The sequence below is a fragment of the Coturnix japonica genome, chromosome 1, assembly GCF_001577835.2.
Source record: "Coturnix japonica isolate 7356 chromosome 1, Coturnix japonica 2.1, whole genome shotgun sequence".
NCBI classification, from domain to species: Eukaryota; Metazoa; Chordata; class Aves; order Galliformes; family Phasianidae; genus Coturnix; species Coturnix japonica.
Genome location: NC_029516.1, coordinates 68770294 through 68793247, shown reverse-complemented (window position 1 = coordinate 68793247; position 22954 = coordinate 68770294). Strand labels below are relative to the sequence as shown.

The 22954-nt window shown below is 42.4% G+C and overlaps 1 protein-coding gene across 1 annotated transcript in view; it reads right to left on the bottom strand.

Annotated features, from left to right (window-relative positions):
* The window catches only part of LOC107318431 (alpha-2-macroglobulin-like), a 16447-nt gene extending 2036 nt beyond the window's left edge, over nucleotides 1–14411 (bottom strand). Inside the window, 19 exon segments of the mRNA XM_032441159.1 lie at nucleotides 9–129; nucleotides 444–552; nucleotides 1165–1294; nucleotides 1897–2067; nucleotides 2389–2538; nucleotides 3194–3336; nucleotides 3806–3869; nucleotides 4214–4438; nucleotides 5289–5447; nucleotides 5887–5996; nucleotides 6223–6337; nucleotides 7561–7684; nucleotides 8828–8912; nucleotides 10095–10263; nucleotides 10590–10610; nucleotides 11100–11152; nucleotides 11976–12141; nucleotides 13076–13259; nucleotides 14160–14411. Coding sequence (XP_032297050.1) covers nucleotides 9–129; nucleotides 444–552; nucleotides 1165–1294; nucleotides 1897–2067; nucleotides 2389–2538; nucleotides 3194–3336; nucleotides 3806–3869; nucleotides 4214–4438; nucleotides 5289–5447; nucleotides 5887–5996; nucleotides 6223–6337; nucleotides 7561–7684; nucleotides 8828–8912; nucleotides 10095–10263; nucleotides 10590–10610; nucleotides 11100–11152; nucleotides 11976–12141; nucleotides 13076–13259; nucleotides 14160–14239 — 2379 coding nt within the window. The 5' untranslated portion in view covers nucleotides 14240–14411.
* Nucleotides 14412–22954: the final 8543 nt, after the last annotated feature.

Here is a 22954-nt window from a genome sequence, read left to right as displayed (position 1 = left end):
TGGAAGGCTCTGACGGACACTGTTGGTGACAGGCCAAAGCCTGTGTCTGGGGACATGCAGAATGCACTGGCTTTCCATTCAGTGATGGTATCAGGGATGGTCACATCTAGTTCAGCATTTCCCTCAGAGCTGTTGAAAGACAAAGAAAAAGGACAGAAGTGTGATTATCTGTGATCTTCTAAACAGTAATGCCTTTTTGAATGAGAGGACACAGCATTCACCATAGGGCACACCACATTTTCTTCCAAATTCACAACTATACTCTGGACAAACCTAAGCATAGCCAGAGGAAGTTCCATCTCCAAGGACTGTCAAGTGATTTCTGCAAACAGTTAAGGACTTCTTGTATTTGAAAAGGCTTGGAAAACACAGGATTCGTGTTTTCATCTTATAAAACACCTTTCATTATAAAAGTAAGGAAGGAATCTGCCCAAATCACTCACCTTGTAGATACTAAACTCCAAATCCATGTTTCTGGGAAATACTTTCGGATTGTCTCTGTCACCTCTTCAGGAGTTCTGAATGTTTTATAGGCTCTACTAGGCTCTAGGGCTGATAATTCCAAACAAACAAGATCTATCTCAGCATCATGATTTGCTATAAGAAAGTGGCAGTCTACCTGACAATCAGAAGCTATACTGGTAGAACCAGTACCATGAACAGTGATTTTCTGGATTACTTAGTAAGGGCTAGCCCTTTAGTATTACCCACTGGTCTCCAGTGAACCTCACAGTGTGTGGGACAACATTTCATGAAGTAAAAGTGAGTGGCTTAGAGGAAGCAGCTGTTTCCGATATTGTGTGCTTGACTCTGACAAAAGGAAACAGAAATCCACCCAAGCAGATAAAGTTTAAAGGTTCTTAACTAAATAATCATTTTGAACATCTTTACTTTGGGCAAACTCATTTTTATATTTAGATTAAAATTGTGAAGCTGGAGACCTGACATCTAACCCTGAGTTATGAAAGCTTATCTGTAGGCTCTCACAACCCAGCAAAAGTGACATGCCCCACAGAGACATGCAGAAATTGACACCTGTGAACCCACCACTTCAATAGTCCTTCTAAGATCTCAGCCCACAACCCCATCCTTAGGTATTCACCCCAAAATACAGACAGCTTCTCAGTTCATTACTGATGTGACAGCAAGGCCCAGTTCCCTTACCACTCGTCCTCATTGCTTGAGCCATGACTCTACCTCCTGCACCGCGAGCTTCGTGAGGCACATAACTGTTAGTGCTGCAGTACCAAGGTTTCTTCACCTTGGAATTTGTGAAAACCTTTAAACCCATTTCCTATGGGAGAGAAACAGAATATGTTTTTGGAAACTCATTCCTATTGAGGTTTACACAGCAGATGTATTGTTCATACTTTACTGCCTCAAAAGTAAAAACTGTATTGCCAATGGATTGGAGCCTGAGATGACCCCCTCAGTCCTGGTCTTTGGTGGCTCAGAAAAGCTAAAGGATAGATCTCTTGCCTTTAGGATACTAGTTGCAGTCTGATTCCAGTCTAGGGGTCAGGATGAGCCAGGGATTAGATATGAAGTCTCCTCTCTCTGGAAGGAAACATCTGTGGCTACAATGCTGCTCAAGGACATGCTGATTTATTTGGGGTAACTATAATAGCACAGAATTGTTTAACTTGAGTTAGAACATCAATTCAAGCTAACCTCAAATTTTTTCACTTAACAAGAAAACTTTAAGATTGGCAAGTTTAAGTTACAAACACAACTGGTAAGACAGGTGAAGCTTATAACACTTACTTACCTCTAGATGAAAATCAGTGTTTAACTATTGAGATTCACAAGTTCTTCCTTTGTTGCTTCATGCAACAGAAGTCATTCTTTCTCATTTCTTCCCCCATTCTACTCCCCAGCCATACTAGAGGGCTATACCTTTAGAATGCTGTAAGCGTCATCTTCGTTAATCTCCACTACTGGAGAATAGGTGATCCCATTCAGAATTATTTTCTTCAAGGGGACACAGTCTTCTAGGGGCTCCTCTGGGAGCATGTCTGTACCATGGTGATAATTATGCAACTCCTTCACTGGCAGCAAGTTATACACCTGAGCAGAAAGACAAAATATTTTGAGCTTTTCAGTATTCACTGTCACAAAACACTGCTAAAGAACATTGATACAAGCACTGTAACAATCAAATCCACACATCCACAGTCCCTCCCACAGTGGTTGCAATGGGAAACTGTGAGCCTAAAAAGACGTCTGAATTTGGAGATACTGACTCTTTTGCTATAAACAGCATGTTAATCTGGTTATTTCTGTGTTCTGGCATTTCTGTGTCAGCATTAACAAGGTTTCTTCACTATTTCTTCTGAGCTGCTCTTGCCCTGACCAGACTTTGAGATGCTACATAAAATAAGTACTTACCGAGCTGGGTGATAGATCAGCTTCAGGCTTCATGAGGAGAACGCTCCTGTCTACAGCACGGACAGCACAAAGGGATTTTGGGGAGGCTCTGAACAGTAAGTGAGCATCAGAAGAAGGCAGGCCTTCAGAAGGAGAGAAGCTCAAGCCCACCTGCAGCCATAGGAAAAATTACTTTATGGGTGCCCTAACTTAGCAAGATGCCAGGTGAGTGCATCAGTCCCATCCTCATGAATCCCACACATATCTGCACACGCACACATCCCTCCTGTGCTGCAACATATTACAGTGAAACCAATCTCAATAACTCATTCAGCATAGCTTTTAGTGAGACAAGGCGCTGCCTGTAGCAGGGCCTTTCTAGTATTTTTAAGTTTTACTGAGCACCTTGGGGCCACTCATACATCAGTTTACTGTTCTGCATAAAGATATTTGGGGCCATAAGAGAATCATGGTCCATATGTTCACAGGTAGCTTTATTTTTTTTTTGTCCTCTTTCAGCTCTCTCAGTCTCTCTAGTGCTATTGAAGTTCTCTGTTCACTACAGATGGCAGGTTTAAGCAAGGCTTATCTCCATTTATATAGAACAGAAATTACAAGATGAAATGTATAGGAGTTGAAAAATACTGTATTAGATGTGCCTACTGGGTTTGGGCAGAGAAACCACCCAGAGCAATTGATTGGTGACTTGTTCAGTGTTAGTAAATCTAAATATATGAGCTTGGTCAGGCTAAATTAATATATATATATATGTGTGTGTGTGGTCAGGCTATAGTGTAACTACTCTCTCAAACAAGTGTTCACTTACCTTATTGTTGAAACATTCTTCTATTTTGAACTTTGTTGCATCTGCAATCACCTCCCTGCTGGGGGTAACAGTATAGACAAGCACTTGGGCCACAGGAGCTAAGTCAGCTTCCACAGGCAGATGTAGTATGAAGACCCCATTGACTAGCAAACAAAACAAGAGAAAAAGTTGAAGTACAGGAAACCTCTTGGATCAGCCAAATTTCCACGTTTCCCTTCATGCTGAACTTCATCCTGGTGATAATGAAACTATGATTCCAACTGGGATGAATTTGTTCTCACAGAGATAAGTAAGTCTCATTGTCTGAATGCAAAGGTCTGTTCTCTGGTGTATAAGTAAGCTGAATTTTAGTTCAGTTTCTAAAAACGGACCACCAGACTGTGTCTCCTATGTGCACTGGAGTCACAGAAAAACACTGTTAATAAAAAGAGAGGTGGCACAAAGGTTAGAGAAAATCTACACAAAAACTGAGTAAACAGAAAAGAAAGTTCAGACTCTTCCAGCAACATAAAGAAGTGGATCTCTGAATTCCTCATGGAAGTAGGTTGTGTGTCTGCCATGGCTGTATAATCTCCCAAGTCAGAGACAGTTTGTGAGGAGAGGGAAACATACCACTTTCCTTGTCCAAATCCAGTATGCTGCTGCCTGCTTGCTTGATGATTCCCTTGGCCATCACCTGAAAGGAATGAGAAATCCTGCAGTGCTTGAGGTTACGCATGAGATAAACCTTAAGAGTAGGAGAGTGGATCTGAGAGGAAAGCAAGAGAGCTCTTTGTGTGAGCAATAGACAGCTAACTGCACCCTGTTCAGCTGCCTTCTGTAGCAGTCCCAGTGGTCACCCAGGGGGCACATGGGACATCCTCACTCTTCTGCTCTAAACATTTACACTCATTTTACTGGGAGAAGAACATGTGGAGGATGATGGGGAAGTGTTTAAAGCCCGCTGCCATAAGCTGCTGTTTCCAACTCCACCTCTTTCCTCCACAATTGCCAGTGACTGTATGGGAAGTGCAAGCTTACCAGGTAGTAGAATGTGATTGTCTTCTCTTTTACAGCCTCTGGTGTAAGAATATAGTGAACCCGGACCTCAGCTGAGGAGCCACAGCTTAGTGTCTCAGACGTGGGCTCGATTTTGATGAAGCTCTTACTAGGGGAGTAAAAGCGCTTTAGGTGGAGATAAGAATCTTGATAATTTGGATTAACCCATGAACGGTCAAAGCAGTAGGGATGTGTTTTATGAGTTGCCTGGAAAAGCAGAAAATAGGTTAGAAATTAGGAGGAAGTTTTTCACACTGGAACAGGTTGCCCAAGAAGGTTGTGGATGCCCCATCTCTGGATGCATTCAAAGCCAGACTGGATGTGGCTCTGGGCAGCCTGGTCTGGTGGCTGGCAACCCTGACCACAGCAGAGCAGTTGAAACTAGATGATCTTTGAGGTCCTTTTCAACCCAGGCCATTCTGTGATAATATGGTATTCTACCAAAAAAAACCCCAACCAACCAAATAAACAAACAAAAAACAAACAAACAAACAAACAAAAAATCAATGACAGGAAAAAAAAAACATGACTCTGGAAGATATAAGACAGGACAGTGGCATCCTGAGTAAATAATGGAGAATCATAGAATCACCAAGGTTGGAAAAGACCTAAAAGATCATCCAGCTTAGAAATATGGACTGCTAAATTAAACCCCGAGAGATGCTTAGATGATACACTTGGGGAATTATTTAATTGAAAAGACAGTGATGCATTAGAAGCATATCACCACAGAATATTTTTAAGAAAAGGTCAGACGTATCAGACCTGACTAGATAGGGTTGGTGACATCATAGAGCAGGATGGACTATAAGTTCTTTTGATGTTTCTTTTAAATCTATAGTGCTATTGCCAAGCATAAATCAAATACAAGTTAAGCGCAATTGTGACATGGCAACCTAGTTTGCTGCATGGCTATTTCCACCATAGTAATGGCAAGTCTGGCACAACCAATCAGGAGTGAGAAGCTAAGCACTTTCGTACCTATAGAAGAAACTTCAGAAATAGTCTTCCAAATCCTGCTGGTTAATTCATCACCTCCTCTGCCCCCAGGACTCACCCTAATTCCAACAGAATCAAAGTCCAACATGGATGTATTCAAGGCAAATGTTGCCCTGCCCTCTTCATTTGTTGTGTAGTTCATTTCCTGGCCTCCTTGTAAAGAAATCCTCACGGTTTCATTGGCAATTGGAGCACCAGACCCATCCACAAGTTTAACCTGTAGGAGTAAAGACAGAATGATACAGGACAGCAATGCTTGCCACCTGTACGGATTGATATGTCACAAAGCTGGGGATGCTGGGTCTGGAAACAGAGAAGTTTCCACTGCATTTACACATACATTACATGTTCCAAGGAGAGCTGCAGATTTTTTAAATCCTTTTTATCACTACCTCCACGTCAGAAGAGTGGACACAGACTGACATGCATTAACATCAAGTAAGGCTTCTTATTAAGCAGGATACCAGAGAAGCAGAACTTGAAACAGAAGAATAGAGGCTTATGCTCTCAGCTGCTTCTCTGGTTACAGAACTTGCAAAGTAGTGGATGCCCACAGATATTAGCTGTCTTTTGCAGAGGTAGGCAAGTATCCACCCAGGAGATTCAGCAGCATGATTGTTAAGCTCTCATGACACTTCACTTCTCTGTTTTCCTACCTGCCCAAAGAAGGGGATTCCAGGTTTGTAGTAGGAATCTGAATTCTCAAAGGTAATTTTGCTGATGGTAGTTGTGATCTCAGAAAAGCTTGTTCCAGTCAACACAGTTCCTGCAGAGAAGCATGAAGGATTGATTTGCATCTCCCTGACAAGAATTACTCCAGACCAACCTTCCTTTGCTGGACAACCATTTAGTTGATGCTCTTGGAATATGAGCAGAAAAGTTTTAAAATCCAAAAGTGGGAGTCTACTTTTCTTCTTCCTCATACTTGGCAGTCTGTTCTGCTGGTATCCCCTGGGTTTATTATCTGCCTCTTTGACCCAGATAATTCATACCTGTTTCCTCCTCTTCAATCCTAGCATCCACGTGGAGCTTGTTCTGATATCCAGTTCTCTTGAGCTGGAATAACTTGGTTTTTACCAGTCTAGAAATGCAGCCATGGTTGTCCGTCTTTTGGAAGAAAATAAAAAAAAAGAATATTGCAGTCTTGTGTATTGTAATGTTCATCCAACTTAATGATCTCATCACTACATGCTACCTTGAAATGGAAGAGAAGCCCATAAGCTCATAGGTCATTCTCTTCTTTGTTTTTATCAAAACTGGAAAACACCTATAAATAACATGGCATTGAGCTTTCTGAAGTACCCGCAGGAACATCAAGCAAAGAACTTGAAACCTAGGTTTTTGTTTGTGTGTGTATGAAGTTTGCAATTCTAAACTCTTGACACCGAAGCACAGAGAATTATTCAGGTGTATGCCACACAGGAAATGTTTGCCACATGACAGGCACATTAGATTATAGATGTTGACTTAAAATGCACAAGCAGTTTGAGGGGTACATGAACCATAGATAAAGATCGTATGTGTATAAAGAAGAAAAAAAGCTAGAAAAGTATCTCCAACACTTGCCACCTCTTATTAGCATCTTCATGTCCAAGACAGGAAGGAGCTACCTGGAACAGAGGAATACTGCAGTATTCATATTTCTGTTCAGCATGGATAGCAGCAGCGGAGACAATTGCAGGAATGATGCCACAGCATACTGGAAGGACCAAGCTCTTTTCTGCTTACTCTATTATCCTAGCTTATTTCCACAACTGTTATTACCTCTGTTTCTGTCAATTACATTAGTACTGGTGCACTTGTCTATGATCCAAACAGTTTTGCTCTGTAGAGCAAAGTCAAGGACATGTGTGGTGTCTCTGTCTTAACAGCTGCTCCTAAATTCACATTCCTTTCCTCTCTCCTTAAACTGTATCATCCCCCCCACCCCCCACCATTTCTGTTCCTTTCTTGCCTCAAACAACAGCTTCTGATCCCACACACATTCTGCAGTGTAAGCCAACCTCAACCTCTGAGCTAACTGCTCATCTCTTCTATCTTATTAGTCCCCTATATCATCTAATCTACTGAGCTATTTTGCTACTTTATTCTTTTCCTTCTATATTGCTTTCTTGCTTACATACACATCTTCCTTAGTACACAGAGCTTTCACATTTCAACTTGCACCAGTCTTCATTCCTTCTTCAGTCTTCCTTAAAGTACAAATTCCTTAAAATCACTCCTCTCTTCACATTCATGTTTCTCCAGCAGAGCAAAGTTATACCTACAAAGCAGGCTCAATAAACAACATTTTCTCCTATAACTCCACCTGATGAATACTCAAAATTCACCTGTCCAGAGAATTCATCGCATACTGCCTTAGCCTCTTCACCAAAGCAAGTAGTGGCTTGGTATTCAAAATTCCTGCAGACACGGAAGGTCACATGGCCAGAAACAGGCTTGCCAAATGTGTATCTATAAGCAGAGAGGACAGGAAAAACAAAGCTATTATCAGTGTAAGAGAGATAGAGGAAAATGGTTAGTTCACCACAGGTGGAGCCAGAACTGCATCCAGGATATAGTAGGGTAATTGTACCAAGTAAAAGGCAGCAATAAATTTGGTAACATTTTAGGATCAAGGTTAGCAATGAGTACAACACTGAATTTTATAATTCTGATTGAATTCCTGGGAATAAGACATAACTTTGCAAAAGTCATTTACCATAATTGTATGGGAAACTGTTAATCACAGCCTGAACCTCTGATTAACCATCTAAGACAAGTATCAGGTCAGCTGTGGGAGCACAAGTGAAGGTAATTCAGCTGTGCTCCCGGAAGGGGTGGAGCTTGACTCCACATCTCCTAGATTTCATAAAAGGGCCAACCACCACTAAGGCAGCATCTCCTTCTGGAGATTGCTCTTTTGTGGAGTTTTGGTGACATATATCAATGTTTTCCATCTTGACTGAAGGCCTCAGAATTGATGAGTTTTTCCTATAAATAACCCCTGGCTACCTATTTACACTTTTTCTTGTACTATTACAGCTATATGTTACTACTCTTGCATTATTTTATCTGTACAATAATGCTTATTTGTTGACAGTACACCCTAGGCTTAAAGAACATGACGCAAGTATCTATCCTACCACCTAATGCTGATGCAACTGGTTTATGTACGTGTGATGGGTTTTTCAGTTCATTTTTCAGCCCATTCCTTGTCTTTTCCTGCAAGATGCATGTGGAACATGCCATGTGGAGTCAAATGATGTAGCCCAGAGGAAATATGACTTATGTTTTTTTTTTATGTAGAAGTCACAGATAAAAATTCTCAGCTGAACTAAATAGACATCTTCTCTAGCACTGCAACTGATCTTAAATCCTCTATGACTTTTATATGAAAGAATGTAAAAATACTCCCCTCAAAAAACAGAACAGTGTAGTTCTACGTACTCTGAAGTGGCTCAAGCAATAATTTTATAAAGCCTTTTTGCTAATGGTTTGTATAGCTTTATAACCTCAAGAGTGATTAAGAAATGCAATAAAACCTCCCAACTAGACTTCAGTAATGCTAAAATAAAACCTGAAGCAAAGAAGTATTGAAAGAAGAATGGCACTCACAGACCACAAACTGTCACCGTCAGCTGCTCATCAAGAATGGTGATAACCTTGGGCATTTTCACTGTTACTTCAAATTTTGGAAGCACTGCAGGAAAATCAAAGGAGAAGAGTTTATGTGGTGGGGAATAACATAAGAATGAGCAACCTGAAGGCCACTCTAAGGCTGTTCTTACTAATGTCCTGAAAGCCTTTTGCATCCAAGCTGTCAGATTTTTGTGGCCAGTGTCATCTACATGTCCCAATGAAGTCAATGAAAACCACTGGTGTTCAGTTAGCCTCTATGTCAGGTAAGAAAACTGCTTTACGACACTATCTACTAAAATAAAGCAACTCCTTAGGTAACACAAGGGTTATCAGTCTCATAGCAGTATGATATAGTAAGTTAAGTCAAAGGTTTATCACAAATATTTAGAGATGGGATTGCAGCCTTTATCTCTGCATTTCTAAAGCATGTAGACCTTACCAGTCTGGAAAACAGGAATGACCCATTAGCTTCTCTGTTGACTTATCACAAGATGACCTCACATCTAAACCCTGCTGCAGGAGAGGTCATGGACAGTGACCATCTTGGCGGAACTAGGAGAAATTCAAGGCAGCCATGCAAATTAAAGAGGACAGTGAACTTCCAGAAGGCTCATCTGGGCTGTATGATCATGGCAGACCACGTAATGCAGGCTGCAGTTGGCTTGCTGAGATGTTGTGGAGTGATCACTGGAGGTGATGTCAGGAGGAAGTAGGAACCATGTGCAAGTTTGTATTAGGATTCCAGTTCCTAGCAAAGCAGACTGGACTGACACAGGAATGAGATCACCAGAGAAGGCATTGAGGCATCATGAGAGGCTTGTGGAGGAGGCCAGGAGATATTTACAGCCCCAGCCTACACCAGAAGGTCAGAACTTTACAACTCAAAGGAGACCTAGATTCAGAGTATGACACTTAACATATGTGTAGCCAGCTGAATGTGAGGCTGTGACTTCAATCACCTCTGAAAGGAGGTACAGCCACTGGTCACCAACACAAGCATACTTGCTCATGCTGGAAGCCTTGCTAATATGGGCACTGCATGGCCTGGGTTTTAGAAAGGAGTAGAGATCGGCTGTTTGAGTCCTTCAGTCTTCACTCCTCCAGAACAGATAATGCTTATGAAGGAGAAAACACAGAGGTATTTTCCAGCCCTGTAGGACATCTTGATCATATCTACCATCCTGTCCAATTCCTCTTTCATGCCCCTACTGGAATAGCTGCTAAGAACTGCTGCAACAATTACCATACTCCTCCACAGAGAAGGGATGCTGGATTGTCTTCCCAGAAGCCTTCTGTGCCATCACTGAGTAAGTTCCTTGAATGGGCTCAGTAGAGAGATTGAAAGACAGCTGGATTAACCCATCCTTTAACTCAGTCTTTGTCCACTGGTACAAACGGTTTTTCTTTGGATCCTACAGAAAATGAGACCACAATGAGATTGTGAGAACAGTATAAGACTGCAGTAACAACTAACTAAAAAGCACTAGCATAAGTAGCGAGGGTAGGCACAACCCCAGAATCAAAGCAGGCTGTAGGGCAGAAATAGCAGGACTGTTTGAGGACTTCAGGGCTGAACAACAAAATGAGCCCTAGACCATAAGTATCATAACACAAGTTAAAACTTAATGTATTTGAAAAATTTTATGGACCTGCTGTATAAATTAAATAGACAAGAATCATCTTGAAGCAACTGAGAAGTGTGACAGATTTTTAACATGAATTTAATGTATATACATACCTCAATATAGACCAGTGGAAGCTAGAAAGGGAAGAAATTAAACAGAATATGTGTTTAGAGAGAGTGCAAACAATGCAGTCAAATGACTATGGCTACTAACATATTGGGGGAAAAGCTATTAATACAATGGGATAAGGAAGAAAACCCCTGATAGGGAGCAACAGAGCGCTTAGATATATATCAAGAGAATGGCGACAATTTGTATTAAATATTTGCTTAATACTAATTTGTCAGCTAAACCAACTGTGGCATGTCCGCTATGATAATGGCAGATTTTCTCACTGTTGAGGTTTTTACACCAGCACTGTCCATTTAAAGTTATAATCTCTAACCTCTCCAAGAATGCAGAAATCTGAAGAACAGATCCTGCTAGCAAGATCTGAAATAACCTGGAAATTGCACAACTATCTCTGTGCACTGTAAATTCTGCACAAAACACACCTCTTTCCTCACTTTTCCCACAAAGGTGACTTAGAGCCAAACAGTGATTGAAAAAGGTGTCATACTTACCTCTTCATTCAAGGGATGGAAGTTTTCATCCAGAGAAACAATTCTGAAAAGGACTAATGGGCAAAGGCAGAGTGAGGTTTCACTGAGTGGTCACCAACCAGAAAACAGTAGTTGCAAACACATGGTGAAATAGAGAACAGATTAATTCTCTTCTACTGGAACTGCATTCACTGGAAAGCTAAATCATGCCATGTTACCCATGTAGGAAATATTAATTAGAGGATGCTAGGAGCAAAATCATGGCAGTGTGAACATCTTATCAACAGTGGGCATCACAAACTGTTTAATTGAGACCAAAGTTAAATTCAAGTTGCCTTTGTCTACTTCGCAACATCATGTTTTCACATTGGAATTAACATGTGTCTTGTAATTTTTTTTCTAACTAGATCAACTTCTATGAAGGCCAATAGGGACAATGAAGGTCAATATGAAGGTTAATAAGGATGAATGCAAGTGAATCATTTAGGCACCTGGTCTTCACAGTGCAAAATCAGCTGCCGCTTTGAAAACTATTTCATGTCTTAGTCTGAACTTTCACCCATTTTTCTATAAGATAAATATCCAGTCACTGCTCCAGTTTTTGTGGTTTTAACAAGAGTTCAAAACTGCAACCTGCACAAAAGTGGATCAAACTGCATGGACCACAACAACAGAACTCCCAGAGACAAAAGAAATGTGTATTGGTGCACCAGTTACGTGCATGTTCTTTAGAATTCTCCAAATTGTTCCCATGTGGAGCATGAGAAACATACATCTCAGCCGTGAGAGACTGATCTTCCAATCTCCACTGAAAGCAGCCAGCATCTGGCCTGAATAGCACAACAGTTTTAGGAGTTTCTGCTTTGAGTGTGAATCTCCACCCCTCCCACTTTGTACCTGTCTGTCCAGGCTTGTAGATAGGTTTGTCTGTCTGGACAAAGACCAAACTCTCAGAATTCTTGACCAGCACTGACTTGCGGCTTCTGAACTGCAGAGTCTCCCCCTTCACTGTCACAGTAATAAATGTGACTGTTGACTGGCTGCTTGATTTTGATTTTGGAATCTGGAGAATTGTAAGAAGGCAACTGAGTTATGGACTACTTGTAAAGGCCTGTTGAACAGGCTTTCCTGAAATAATAAATCTGTTGTAATCCTGACAGGCCCAGAGATGAAGGAATTGGAATCAGGAATAAGAGACTGATCTCTTCTTGTACTATATTTCTCTACTTTCCTACTGCTATGCCGTGGTTATGCAAGTACTATGCAGTAACAGAGCTCAACTCTGCAACCCATTTTTAAGAAGTCCTTACTTCCTTGATGGAAATCTGTCGTTTTTGGCCCTGACATTCACATGGGAATGGAGCAATTCCCCTCTTCTTTCAGGTAACTTCTCTAGTCTTTGCATAACATTTCCTTTTTCAAACCAGACATACCAGATCTTTATACATCTCTCTCCAAGTGACAAAATCAGTCTTCAGTATATGTGTGACATAGATCTCAACCTGTTAAGTATCCTGAAAGCCAGTTCTTCAGCCATCAGACCAAAGATATAATCTGTATAGTGAGCCAGGTGACCAACATTCCCAGTTGCCCAAGACTGTTGCTTTAGACTTAGGATCTGCCAATTATATAAGTCACTCCAAAAATAATGCCTCCTATTTATTTCCATGGAAACTAGAATAGATATATAGAGCACAATAATACTATTTAGTAGGGCAAATCCTCAGCTACAAGACAATATTTTTTTTAACATATTTGCCAAATCCACTTCTTTCTCCAGGCCTCTCCTCCTCCTGTCCTAGATGGGGCAGGTTCTCCAGGATTCAGCATCTCCCATTTAGATATCTTTGCTAAGGAGAGCTCATCAGTGACAGCATTTTGAGGCTAGACATAAGTACACTTTCAGCCAAGAGGAAAGTGAATACCTATTCATAGTTACTCTGTTCATTACAACTCAGAGCCTTTACAGTTTATCCTACAGGGAATAAGATACTCACAGTGAAAGGAATGCAGGTAAACAAATTCTTCTCCGATACCACATCATCAATCAAGCTCCTGTTCTCCCCTTGATACTCAATTGCAGCATTCAATGTCACAGACTCATTCAGGTAAGTCAGCTGAACACAGATTTTCTCAGGAGAATCAGTGTGTATCAGAAAGGGCAGAAGCACCATGTACTGCCTGGAAAGAGGAAGGGAGGATGAGGTGAGATTCTCAGTGCAAATTTTTGGAAGGGATATTTTTTCCAGGGTCTATCACAACAGAAACACTGTTCTGAGACCATGAATGGTGTGGTGAAAAGAGCAAAAAGTCAGTTGTTGCCTTTGCCAGACAATGTTTGTCACTCCTTCACATACCAACAGGGCAAAAGGGAGTGAGGAAAGAACGCAGTAGGATACAGTCTCTCTGTCTGTTAGCACTCCACAGATCTAACAGCCACAGTTCTACAGTGACATATAACCCTGGGTGAGAAGGAAATTTTCATTTCATTGGCTGAACCGAAAAATATGAATTGAGAAATAAAACTATTTTTGGTCATGCCAGATCTATCATTTGCTCTTTTTTCTCTTCCATGTTATTCATAAAAAAAAAAAAAAAAAAAAAAAAAAAAAAAAAAAAAAGCCCACTCACGTCTCCCAGGCATTTAGACCTAGAAGTAAGATAATAAATGAACGAAATGTTTGTCTTTCAGAAAACAGGTTGTTTTTGTTTTTTCCTTCAGAAAAAGTGTGTGTAAACAGTTATAACAAGTTGTCTTTTACATAAATAATCAGTTTAGTGCAAGTAGTTTGGTACTATCCTGTCAGCTCTGTGAAAAAGCAAACGCTCTTCCTTTCCGCTCTCCTCCTTTTCATATTATTTATTTAGGCTGCAGTTTTACTGATACCTCAATTGCAATGACTCTTCTGGGTCCCTCAAAAGCACTAGAGCTGCTGCTTATAGAAGACATTTTACCCAACCCTCATGTCTTTATTCCAAGGTAAAAGAAGGTAGTTGAAAGATAAAATACAAAGAAACAGAGGGGGGGGGGGGGAAAAAGCAGGTCTCCAGCCTGCCAAGATTCTCCCCTGTGTAGCTTACGGTTCTGTGGTGGGCAAAGCGTCTCCAAGGAGGAAGAGGAGAATGAAGATGCTAAATTTGCTGGACTCCACTTTCCCCATGGTGCAGAACAGGATGTAGTAGGTAAAAGATCCAACCAGCCTAGTCCATCGGTGCTCCTACTGCTACTCTGTCCCTGAGTCAGCCCCTTTATACTCTTCTGCAAACAGACCAGAGGCTGGAGGAGATAAGGACTAAGGTTCAGGCACCATCCAGAAATGGGAGAGGCTGCAAAGAGGAGCTAGAACTCTCTGAATCCAGGCAGAAGTCCAGATGCAGAAGGAAAGAGGAAGGGGAGGATTTCTACAGGGTAGAGCTGTCTCTCTTTGGGGCAGGGCAGCATGCAGCAGAGGAGGAACAGTGGTAGCTAAAGTAAAGAAGGGTTAATAGCAAAGGGTGAGAGAAAGACCCCAATTTATGGCAAGGCTCCTTGTGTAGGGCTAGACACATCTATGGATGCTGCTGGAGGAGAGATTATTTCTTTTCACTTGGGAGCAGAAGAATGAGTGAGTGTTTGGGAAGCAAGAGTGGGTTTGCCAGTTATTTCAAGCAGGACAAATATGTCAGCCTTACAGAATCTCAAATCGGGGTATGCAAACTGTGAAAACATGATTCCTCTACCCACTCTGCTCTCTTGTGCTCTCCATTCCTAGTCTCACAATACCTAATGCCGGGAAAAGGGGCCAGAGAGCAGCTGGGCAATCAAATCTGAGGCAGTCTGACCTTCAACTGATGGAAACAGGGACAGTAACCAGAGGAAGCTGCCAAAAGGTCAACCCAACTAACAGCGTGTAACACATTAACCATTCCCAAGAACAGCATTTACTCAGGTGCTGCAGAACATGTGCAGGCTGGGTCATGCTTTGTCTATCACTGATTCTTACTTCAGGTCAAGTTATTGGGATGTAATTACTGCTGTTTGCAGGAGTCCTTCTTGGTTTCAATACCTGAAAATCTATGTAATGCAGTATGATGGGTAATGTATCTAGAGGGAAAACTTCTTTCTGACAATTGTCTTTACTGTAGTTACCTTGGTCTGCAGCAGGAAGATCAATAGCTTTGGTAATGATTAGCTTTGCAAGTGTCTGGACATATCTGTCTTTCTTGTAGTCCTAACTCAAACTCCAAAGAATAGACATCTGTGTTACAGAATGTAGAAAGTAATTTGGGCATTAAAAAAGCTATAGGATAAAGTGATTACTTGTCTGTCCTTTCCCCCTCCTACTACCATCATAAGTTTCCTAAGCTTAGGAAGTTTAGAGTTAAGAAATCCAAGTGCAATTACACAATAATCCTTCATTAGAGACCTCATTCTGTCCTTTATTGACCTGAATGAGAAAGGAAAGAGGATAGTTGTGCATGTCTGAGTTCCTTGGGGAATTCACAAAAGAAACACAGCCCAAGATTGTGCTCTGCCTTCTCTATATAGTGCCTTCACGTTGTTCTGTCTGCCCAGAAGAAATGTAACCCAGATTTACCTCACTGACACAGAAGAGGATTTGTACACAGGATGGTCAAAGCCTTTTTGTTTACATTGGTTTGAACTGACTGGTTACTGGAAAGAGGTGTAGGACTGCACGCAGCAGGAGAAGCCAAAGCTGCGCTGTTTAGAAAATAGTCTCACTCTGATCAAAAAACAGGTCCCTATCTTTAGTCCTAAAGATCCTCCTTGGTCCTACAAGCACTCTATAGCCAAAATCTGAGAAATGTTAATTGTTGGTTAAGGGAGCAGGTTTGTAAAGGCTTGAAAATTCCAGTAGGTACCAGTGAACACATACAGATATCAAACCACCTTTCAAAATTTGCCCTCAAGCTGCTTGGCCTCCATAACACTCCCAATAGTATCTTTGGCTCTGCCAGCCTAATTCCCAGGGTATATGCATGACCAGTGTGTTTCACTTTATAGGTGATAGCATAGACGGGGCAGTGACAATGAGCTTTCCCTCAATCTCCTTTTATTTCTATGTGCTGTGGGCACAACATAGAATGTCAGCAGGCTTTCTAGAGTTTTTCTGGCTAAATTTTAGAAGGTTATTTCTGAGGTCCTCAAGGAAACACCATGAAGGTGTTCAAGGCCATGATGGATGGGGCTCTGGGCAATCTGATCTAGTGCTTGATCTAGCAGTTGGCAATCCTGCCTATGGCAGGGGGGTTGGAACTAGATGATCTTTGAGGTCCCTTCCAAACAAAGTAGATTTATGAAAACTCCGTGTCCTGTTTTCAGCTGGAATAGTTAATTTTCTTCAGAGTGACTGGTATGATGCCATGTTTTTGATTTAGGGAAAAAACAATTCTGATAATACTGCTGCCAGTGAAGAGGCTGGGGCTGGACAAGGAGCTGGGAGGGGACACAGCCAGGACAGCTGACCAGAACTGACCAAAGGGATATTCTGTACAGTATGGCATCATGTTGAATGGTAAAGTTGGTGGAGTTGGCTATGGTGGGATGGTTATGGCTTGGGAAGGAGTGTCACCTGATCAGCTCTTCAAAATGCAACACTATTTATTTTGGCACTCAGTGTGGAGCTCAAACCCATGACCCTCGGATTAATGCTATCCAGGATAACTTCACTAACAAGGAGGATCTGGCTAAAGCAGTGAAGGTTGGGGGTGGTGTTCAGGATTTTATGTGGCAGGAACAGAATACCAAGCAGAATCACAATCCCTGGACTTCAGTAGGGCCAACTTTGTCCTTTTCTAGCAATTGCTAGGGGAAATCCCATGGAACAGGGTACTTGAAGATAAAGGAGCCAAATATAGTTTGTTAGCATTCAAGGAGTGCTTCTGCCAAGCTCAAAATCAGAGCATCCCAAACAGGTAGGGAGTCAAGAAAGGGAGCCAGGAGACCTGCATGGTTAAACAGGGGACTGCTGGGCAAACTCAAGTGGAAGAGGAGAGTCTACTGTAGAGGTTGGGGACTGACCTGTTGGAGAGCAGCATAGGGGAAAGGGACCTGAGCATGACCATGAGCCAGCACTTTGCCCTTGTGGCCAAGAAGGCCAAAGGCATCCTCCAGTGTATTAGAAGTGATGTTGTTAGTAGGTTGAGAGAGGTTCTGCCCCTCCACTCCACCCTGATGAGACCACATCTGGAATATTGTGTCCAGTTCTGGGCCCCCCAGTCTTCTTGAACTGACAGGGAACTGCTTGAGAGAGTCCAGCACAGATCCACAACGAAGATGAAGGGAATGGAGCATCTCCCTTATTAAGGAAAGGCTGAGTGAGCTGGGTCTCTTTAGCTTGGAAGAGACTAAGAGATGACCTCATTAATGTTTATAAATATGTAAAGGGTGAGTGTCAGGAGGATGGAGCCAGGCTCTTCTCAGTGACATCCAATGATAGGACAAGGGGCAATGGGTGCAAGCTGGAACATAGGAGGTTCCACATAAATATGAGAAAAAAACTTCTTCACAGTGAGGGTAACAGAACACTGGAACAGGCTGCCCAGAGAGGTTGTGGGGTCTCCTTCCCCAGAGACATTAAAAACCCTGCTAGATGTGTTCCTGTGTGAACTAATCGAGGTGTTCCTGCTCCAGCAGTGGGATTGGACAAAGTATTTATGGTCCCTTCCAACCCCTTAAGCAAAGAAAAGATAATGAACAGCCTAGGAAATTCAATTCCTAGGAATAAAATGGCAGGATGGACGTTGACACAAGGACACAGAAGGTCCTCAAAGAACATGAAAGCCATCACCATTTAGCTGGTATTGCTGACAAACAGGAGATGAGCTTCCTGTGCTCAGCAGGATTCCTGGCTGGAATGCAAATCCTGCTTCTTCTTGGAGAAGAGGTAACAGCTCCCTCTGTTGACTGTCCATTGCTCAGGACAGTGTGGGTGGAAGTCGTCTGTAAAATAATTAAAATACCAGATTTCTCTACTATTAATCAACAGAAGGACACTTGCAAGCAAGAACCTACTGAAAAACAGTTCTCATGGATAGATTAAATGAAGAAATTACAATGGAATAAAGAAATACAGTTGTCAGGATAAACATCTAAAAACACGAATGCATGAAACACAGAACTTCAGACCCTCCTTGCAATTTCTAGACATCTGTACATGAGTCACATGCACTCATGCTGGTTTTTGCAAGCTGAAGTCGCTTGTGGTTTGTTATGCTGATCCTGAAGCCCCTGAATTAATACTCAGAATGGAGGTGATTGATCAAGAACGCACCTTTATTTACTAAAAGATAAGCATGTGAGGAAAAAGAGAAGAAAAGGGGGGGAAGAGAGAGAGAGAAAAGGAAAGAAAAGCAAGTCACCACTGTGGACCCTGTGATGTCCTGAGGATTTATCCTTCTTCTTTCTTCTTCTTCTAAGTCTGAGCCACTTCCCCTTGTCCTATCACCACAGACTGTACTAAAGAGTCTGACCTGTAGTTCCCCTTTAGATACCGAAAAGCAACTATCAGGTCATCTCAGAGCCTTCACTTCTCCAGACAGAACAGCCCCTCTTTCAGCCTGATCTTGTAAGAGAGGTGTTCCATCCCTTGGATCATTTTTGTGATGCTCCTCTGCCCATGCCCCAGTGGGTCTGTGTCTCCCCTGAGAACTCCATATCTGCACACAATACTCCAGGTAAGGCCTCACCAGCACAGAATACAGGAGCAGGATCACCTCCCTCAGCCTACTGGTCATGCTTCTTTTGATGCAGCCGAGGATACTGTTGGTTTTCTGGGCTGTGGGGACACAATGCTGGCTTATGTTTACCTTCCCATCCACCAGTAACCCCAAGTTCTTCAGATTTGAAGAATCCCCAGGTCTCCCACAGCCTATAAGGAGTCATCTGAGTTGCTAAATGCACAGGTAGCTTTTTCATGCAGAAACTAAGCAACTAAATTACTGTGCTATTAACAGGCAATGGTCAATGGAAACACTAATTCATGAATCACAGAATCTCAGAATGACCCAGGTTGGAAGGGACCTCAAGGATCATGTGGTTCCAACCCCCTGCCTGGCAGGGCCACCAAACATACACATTTACTAGATCAGGTTGCCCAGGGCCCCGTCCAACCTGGTCTTGAACACCTCCAAGGACGGGGCATCCACAACCTCCCTGGGCAGCCTGTTCCAGGGCCTAACCACTCTCCTAGTGAAGAACTTCCCCCTAACATCCAACCTAAATCTTCCCTCTTTTAACTTAAAACCATTTCCCCGTGTCCTGCTATTGTCAGCCCTTTCGAAGAGTTTACTCCCCTCCTGGGTATAAGTTCCCTTCAGGTATTGAAAGGCTGCAATGAGGTCACCCCGCAACCTTCTCTTCTCTAGGCTGAACAAACCCAACTCCCTCAGCCTGTCCTCATAGGGGAGGTGCTCCAGCCCCCTGATCATCTTCGTGGCCCTCCTCTGGACCCTTTCCAAAATCTCTATGTCTTTTTTGTACTGAGGGCTCCACACCTGGACACAGTACTCCAGATGGGGCCTCACAAGAGCCGAGTAAAAAGGGACAATCACCTCCCTATCCCTGCTGACCACCCCTCTCCTGATGGAGCCCAGGATCCCATTTGCTTTCATGAAGTAACATTGTAAGACAAGGATAATGAAAGCAGTCGTGTATTAGCAAACCACCTCAAGAGAGGCAAGTCAGGAAACACAGAAACGGGATCAGCTTGTGACTGCTGTGAACTGTGTGCAGGCCCTGGCTTAGCACACTTCAATCCAGCAACTTCTCTTGTCACAGTGACCACAAATGCAGTTTCAAAAGAAAGGGGAGAGTGGGAGGGTGGGTGATGGAAGCACAATCACGTAACAATTTCAAAATAGGAAGCTATGGGCAAATGAGGCATTTTCACTTCTGTTTTTATTCCTCTATTGCTCTCAAAGTAGGCATCTCTTGCATCCTCCAGGTTCCTGCTTTTAGGGGTAACTGCTCCCATGAGAAGGCTATAGGAATGGTAGTGAAACACTTAATTCTTAAATGCCAACCGAGCTGGTACCTACTGGCAAGAAGTCAAGCAGTTCATTCTCTATTGTTTCAAACCAAACGCAGGAAAAAAAGAAACAAACCTTATTCAGCAAATCAGCATGAAAAATCTCGGGACATCTCTATAAACCAGAGCAGTGGGAGAGTTCATTTCTATTTTTAAAACAGCAACAACAACAAAAAAAAGAACCCTATACCATTAGATAATTTTGATGGAGGAAAAGAAAAAAGTGAAGGAGGAAAGTTTATAATGAAGTGTTTAACCTTACTGCTGCCAAGCTGACAACTTGAAGTGTACGCCTCTTTTGAAGAAAGGGGTGCCTGGATTGAATGACCAATAGTAGACACTGAAAGGGGCTTGACAGAGTGAGAAATGAAGGGAGAGAAGGAGGAGTGGAAGTAGGAAGGGAGGAAGGGGAATATCACCAGGTCACTGACTCATCTGCTTTAATGTTTTCATTAGATCTCACTTCTGCTAGAACTAAAATCCAGCTGCCTTACCTCTCCTTTCCTGTCTAGTTTTGACTCTTGGAGAAGGTGTAGGAGAGAATTTGACAGAAGTAGAGATTATTTCCTCACTTGTTTCTGCTGAGTAAGTCTCTCATCTGCTTTCCTACACACCAAAGCAGAGCGTGTGACGAGATGTTTCAATCAGGCTGCTGAGTACTAGGGTTCAATGCTTGTGAAACGGGAAATGTGAGGCTGCATTCAGAAGACAAAAAATGTGAAGTTGGAAAGCTGTGCAAAATAACTCAATTTATTACCAGAATGGGGACTTTTGGAGAAGTTTCCTATGCTGCTGAGGGATATTTTAAAAGCGGCACTGAGTGGAAGAAGTGATTACTTGCAAAATTCATGTTCTTTGTTCGCCAATGCAAAAGGCCTGAATTGCATCACAGCAGTAATTGTGAGTGTGCAGGTCTGAAGTGATCTCCCTCAAGACAGAAGCAGATGGATAGATATAGTACAAGATTAAGAAGACCACAGGGATGAAAGCAGTGGCTACGGCACGCCAGCTGCTGTCAACAGGGAAGTAGAGGTGTTGTTCAAAAAGCAGATTAATAGCCTGATGTGCGAGGTCAATAATCATACACCCAGGAGAGACAGTCCTTATTTGTTTCTTATTCTTCTGATACCTAAACACACTACTAGCCCAGAGTTCATTCTTCTGATGCCTATTATAATGTTAGCTCAGTTTTGAGAGTTAGTTTTCAATAGAGATCACAGAATCACAGAATTGTAGGGGTTGGAAGGGACCTCTAAAGATCATAGAGTCCAACCCCCCTGCCAAAGCAGGTTCCCTACACCACGTTACACAGATGTACAGTATAGCTAAAAAAAAAATGGCAGTCAACTTCTCAACAGTGTCAGTAACAAGAGAAAAACTGAGCCAGTGAAGATAGTCCAGCAAAGGACCATTAAGCACCATAACTAAGATGTATCTCACACATGATGAGAGGGTGAGAGAGCTGGGACTGTTCAGTCTGGTAAAGAAAAGGCTCAGAGTGATCTCACTACTGTATATGAACACCTGAAAAAAAGAGTGCAGAGAAAAATAGAACCAGGCTCTTCTCAGTGGTGCCCAGTGCCAAGATCATAGGAAACTGGCACAAACTGGAGCACAAGAGGTTCTCTCTGAACGCTAGGAAACACTTCTGTGCTGTAGGAGTGATGAAGCACAGGCAGAGATACTGTGGGGTCTCCTCCTTGGAGATCTTCAAAAGCCACCTGGATATGGTGCTTGTGAACCCATTCTTGGTGGTCCTTGCCTCAGCAGAGTGACCAGGTAACCTCCAAGAGTCCCAGTCAACCCCAGTCTTTCAGATATTAGAGCAACACAGGAGGGATGTCTTTCCTGAATGACTGCAGTGGAAACTACTGAAGTGTAGAAATGGTTGTCAAGCTCAGTGAGGGGAAAAAATTGCTGTAGTCATTTTGAGAGCTTAGCTGGGAACATAAAGTATGGCTGGAAATAAATCAACAGAATTCAGATACTGCTTAAATACCCAGACTAAGGCCATGACCAACAGTTGAAAAGGAATTAGGAAAAAGATGATGTTATCTGTGGAAAAGCAAAGGTTGGTGGGGAAGAATTAAGAGCTCTGTTTGATTATTTATTTTTTTAGATCTCAAACAGCAGCAGTAAAGTAGAATCCTTAGTTTGGACACAGAAAGCTGACAGGTAAGCAGACAGCACAGTTAATAGCTAACTGTGCATGTAAATAAATTCTATGCAGCTTATGCAGATGCCTGTGCCATGCTCCCAGTAGAATCAGCAGTATGGTACTAACTGTCAGACTCAATCCAGCTTTCCAGGATGCATGTAATGCTTATATATCCAGTTCTTCTCTGCTCAACATGCATATCATACAAGTCTCCTCCCAAACCAGTGCTTTCTCTAGCATGTTTACAGTTATGCATTTCCTTTTTACTAAAAGCCACACAAGGCCCAGCTGTCCCAACTCTTCTAAAAATCAAAAAACAAAAGACAAACAAAAACAACACACACACACACACACAAATGAGAGCACTAGAAATTGGGCTGCCACCATCACAGTTGGGGTAAACATCACTTAAACTGTCCAGTGTCAGAACAAGTAAAGCCTTATTAATCACATCCAGGATGTTCAAGCATAGCAGCCTCACCAGCGAGCAGCTGGAACTCCTCTACAGTGACAAAGAACACGCAGTGGCTGTAGGAGATGCTTTTATTCAGAAGCACAGCCCATATGAAGAAGAGCCGTTCAGCTCCAGAGGCTGAGAGCTGCTATAGGGCCCAGTACTGACCACCCGGAGCCAGGCAATCACAGGGTACTAGGTAGGGGACTCCCATCTCCGTTCATCAGAAGGAAAG